General features: G+C 31.2%; 1 protein-coding gene across 1 annotated transcript; it reads left to right on the forward strand.

The window, feature by feature from the left end:
* Positions 1–709: 709 nt before the first annotated feature.
* Positions 710–3025, forward strand: LOC105115634 (L-type lectin-domain containing receptor kinase IV.1-like). The gene has a single exon (XM_011012578.1). The coding sequence runs from the start codon at positions 764–766 to the stop codon at positions 2768–2770; it is 2007 nt and encodes a 668-aa protein (XP_011010880.1). The 5' UTR covers positions 710–763; the 3' UTR covers positions 2771–3025.
* Positions 3026–4672: the final 1647 nt, after the last annotated feature.

Raw genomic sequence — 4672 nt, forward strand, 5'->3', positions numbered from 1 at the left:
AAATTATATTATTTTCTGATTTTATTAAATTTAATTTTTAAACATTTAATTATTATATATTTTGTTTTGATTTGTTTTAATTTTATCATTTAAAATTTAATTTAATTTGTTTTTTATATAAATTTTAGTTTTTATTTTTATAATTATTATTTATTTTATTATTATTATTTAATTAAATTTTTTTATCTATCAAATATGGTCTTTATTCTTTTTGTTGTTATTTATTTAATTAAAAATAATTTATGAAATTGTAATTTATTTTTAATTTCATTATTTTTTAACTTTTTTATATGTTAGATTTGATTTCTATTATTTGAAATAATTTATAAAATTATATTTTTAAAATTTTATTATCATTCGACTTTTAAATTTATAAGATTTGTTTCTAATTATTTTAATAAAATTAAAAAAACAAAACTTTAATAAGTTAGTTTTCAATTTATTTTATATAACATAACCAAATATTAAAAAATATTTTTTAATTTATTTTTTCATTACATTACTAAATATTAAAAAATAATTTATTTTTTAAAAATTTACTTTCCAAAATAAAATATTTTTTTATAAATAAATAATATTTAAATATATAACCAAATAAACAATTCAAATATATATTAAACAGGGGCCGCGGCTGACGCAGGCCTCCTTTATCACAAATTTTGACTTGCACTCTCCGACTTACAGAGATGTTAGACAGGTGCACCTCCATTATAACTGACAAACATGAACAAGAAACTGGTGGGTGGAGACAAATACAGTTGCAATGTTTTTCAGGATCGTCTTTTTGGTGCGTGTCTTAGTTAGCTTGGCAATAGCAGTCTCTCAAGATCTCAACTTCACCTTCTCTGGCTTCCGATCTACTAATCTAAGCCTTGATGGCTTAGCTGAGTTAACCTCCAATGGCCTTTTGAGGCTAACCAATGTAACTTACCACCGAACGAGTCACGCCTTCTATCCAAACCCAGTAACCTTCAAGAACTCTATAAATGGCACTGCTTTCGCCTTCTCCACTACCTTTGTTTTCGCTATCATACCTGAATATCCAACTCTTGGTGGCCATGGTTTTGCCTTTGTCATTGCACCCACAAGAGGTCTCCCAACAGCTCTTCCAAACCAGTACCTTGGTCTATTTAATGAGAGCAACAACGGGAAACAGACCAACCATGTTGTTGCTGTGGAGCTTGACACGATATACAACAGCGAGTTCGATGATGTCAAAGATAACCATGTTGGGATTGATATTAATGGTTTAAAGTCTGAACGATCTGCTGCACCAGGATATTATTCTCAACTTAATGGTAAGCTCACAAACTTGACATTAATCAGCGGCCATCCAATGCAAGTTTGGATGGAATATGATGGCATAGAGAAGCAAATTAATGTCACTATAGCTCCGATTGATGTTGATAAACCCAGTAGACCACTTTTGACTTTGTCTCGTGATTTGTCGCCAATCTTAAACAGTAGTATGTATATCGGATTCTCATCATCCACCGGTTCTTTTTCCGCGTCCCAGTATGTGTTGGGTTGGAGCTTCAAGATGAATGGCCTAGCTGAAGCACTAAATATCTCTCGCCTTCCTAAACTTCCTCGAGTAGGACCAAAGAAGACATCCAAATTCTTAACCATTGGACTGCCTGTGCTCTGTTTAAGTTTGGTTTTAGTAGCAGTCTCGAGTATATCTTATGCCATACGAAGGACAAGGAAGTTTGCAGAAGTGCTAGAAGATTGGGAGCATGACTATGGGCCTCACCGATTTAAATTCAAAGATCTTTATACTGCCACCAAAGGATTTAGAGACGAGGAGCTGTTGGGTAGTGGTGGATTTGGTAGAGTCTACAAAGGTGTCTTGCCAAGCTCTAAGATTCAGATTGCAGTGAAAAGGGTGTCTCATGAATCAAGACAGGGGATGAGGGAATTTGTGGCGGAAATTGTCAGCATTGGTCGCCTTCGTCATCGGAATTTAGTCCCTCTCTTGGGGTACTGCCGGCGTAAAGGAGAGCTACTTTTAGTATATGACTACATGCCTAATGGAAGTCTAAACAAATACCTCTATGACCAACCACCAGTCGCCCTCAATTGGAGCCAAAGATTTAGAGTCATCAAAGGCGTAGCTTCAGGGCTATTTTATCTACATGAAGAATGGGAGCAAGTTGTGATTCATAGAGATGTCAAGGCTAGTAATGTCTTGCTGGATGGTGAATTGAATGGAAGATTAGGGGATTTTGGCCTTGCAAGATTGTATGACCATGGAACAGATCCTCAAACGACCCACGTTGTCGGAACTCTTGGATATCTCGCACCTGAGCATGCACGAACTGGTAAGGCCACGACAAGCACTGATGTGTTCGCTTTTGGGGCCTTCTTGCTTGAGGTTGCTTCTGGTAGAAGGCCAATACAGCCAACTGAGGATATAATCTTGGTTGACTGGGTGTTTAGTCGATGGCTTGGAGGTGAAATTCTGGAGGCAAGGGATCCCAATTTGGGTACAGAATACATTGCAGAGGAAATGGAATTGGTATTGAAACTTGGTTTGATGTGCTCTCATTCTGAGCCTGCAGCAAGGCCAAGCATGCGCCAAGTAGTGCAGTTCTTAGAGGGGAATGTTCCTCTGCCTGAAATTTCACCACTTCTTCTTTCTGCAAGTGGCCAAAAATTTTCACATCGTGAAGGTTTTGATGAGTTTGCCAATTCTTATCCTTCTTCTATGGACAAGGCATTTGCACATTCGTCCTCGGTTGCAGAGTCCCTCCTTTCAGGTGGCCGTTAATTCTTACTTTTCTTCAAGGACCTTGTTGAATTAATGTCTCAGAAGCTGCTGATATGGAAGATGGAAGAGTTTAGAGTCAAATAAAACTCATGCTGGTTTGAAGTTTTAAAAGATTATTAGGATTTGCATAATCTTCTTTTCTAATATGTAACAAACAGCAGCAGATACTGCTGCTGTTTATTTGCTTTTGCTGTTTTAAGAAGTGTTTAAATAAGACTTCTGATAATCAATAAAATTAACGAAGTTTTCAGAAAATCTTTGTTCTCTGTTAACATTTACATTTTATTCTGTCAAAAACTATCAGACCTTATCAAGAACTCATGTAAGATCTATTTGGTGAATCAGAGGAGTTTCTGTATGCAATACATTACCTTATGAGTGGGTTTTTTTTCAAAAAAAAGAAAATTATGTAGTAAACTGCCTTTAGGAGATGTACATGAAAGATCACCTGCAAAACAATGATGCAAATTAAATAAAATGCATTACACGACGTCCCTCCCTTTTATTTATGTTGATGTATCACATAAGAAAGCAAACATTGTAACAAATCATGAAGCAGGAGGTAATGTTTAAAAGACATGCATAGTTATATAGTTGGAAGTAGCACATCAAGTTACCTAATTAATTTCCCAAATATATAAAGATTTAAAAATATATTCTATATTATTATTTAATATATTTTTTAAAATAATTTTTTTTTGAAATTTGTTCAGACTAACTCTATTTGTACTTAATTTTTATTATATAAATAAAAATAATAAGTTTTAAATTTAAAACTACTTAATTATTAAAATTCTAATAAGATTTTAAAAAATCTGATAATTTAAATTATTAAATAAATTTTTAAAATATACTATATATTATTCTACCCTACTTATTCTTTAATAAACCGATCCTCGTTTTTTTTAGCATTATAAATAGTCCAGTTTTGCATCAATTCTAACTAGCTACGTGTCAGGATTGAATACCACATGACCGGTACTAACTCTAAACTGAAACAACCTTTTCAATCATCACTATCACTATTTCCCTAACCTGGAAGACATGCAACTCAATAAAACAGAGAAGACCACCAAAATTACTTGTGTTGTTATTGTTTTCCTGTTTTGTACCAGGAAATTAGGACAAACTAAATTGAGAGCCTCGTTACGTGTTACGCTATTGATCAAAACTAGTATTTCTCAGCACAAAAATAGGTATTCAGGTAAATGTAAGTCATTTTAAAAAAATAAAAAAAATCATATCTGAAACTCTAAAACTCAAGTTACTAACAAACTCCATGGGATTCAATAAATTATGATCTTTTTTGTCATTCTGAAGAGTATACATGATGTAGATTTCTCTTATATTTATTTTTATATATTAAAATTATTTTAAAATTTTTAATTTTATTTTATTTTTAAAAATTAATATTTTTTAATGTTTTTAATTTATTTTAATATCTTGATATTCAAAATAATTTTTTAAAAATAAAAATTATCATTATAATATATTTTTTTATTAAAACAATTTAAAAAAACAAGTATAACCATACTTTTAAATAGGCTATTAGCCTTATTCATAAATATTTCTAAAAGCTACCTAGTTATAATATATCTATAATTTAAGTGATTAAAATTATATTAAGAAATGTAATTTAATTGATTAAATTTTATATTTAGTTTTTAAAAATTATTATTTGAATGTTATAACTTTTAAAGTTATCAAAGACTCACATGATTATAAAATTAAAAACTTTAAAATATTAATTAAAATACATGTAAACAAACCCAACTATCCTCTACCATGAAAAACAAAACTCCCAGGATCACTTGAACTGAAATCCACATAGGTCACGTTTGAATTTACTTTATTATATATATATATATATATATATATATATATGCGATAGAAAATTTTTTT

The sequence above is a fragment of the Populus euphratica genome, unplaced genomic scaffold (genome assembly GCF_000495115.2).
Source record: "Populus euphratica unplaced genomic scaffold, PopEup_1.0 scaffold718.1, whole genome shotgun sequence".
Lineage (NCBI taxonomy): Eukaryota > Viridiplantae > Streptophyta > Magnoliopsida > Malpighiales > Salicaceae > Populus > Populus euphratica.

Excerpts from the sequence above, each read along its gene's own strand:
- LOC105115634 (XM_011012578.1), top strand. The coding sequence starts at position 764 with ATGTTTTTCAGGATCGTCTTTTTGGTGCGTGTCTTAGTTAGCTTGGCA.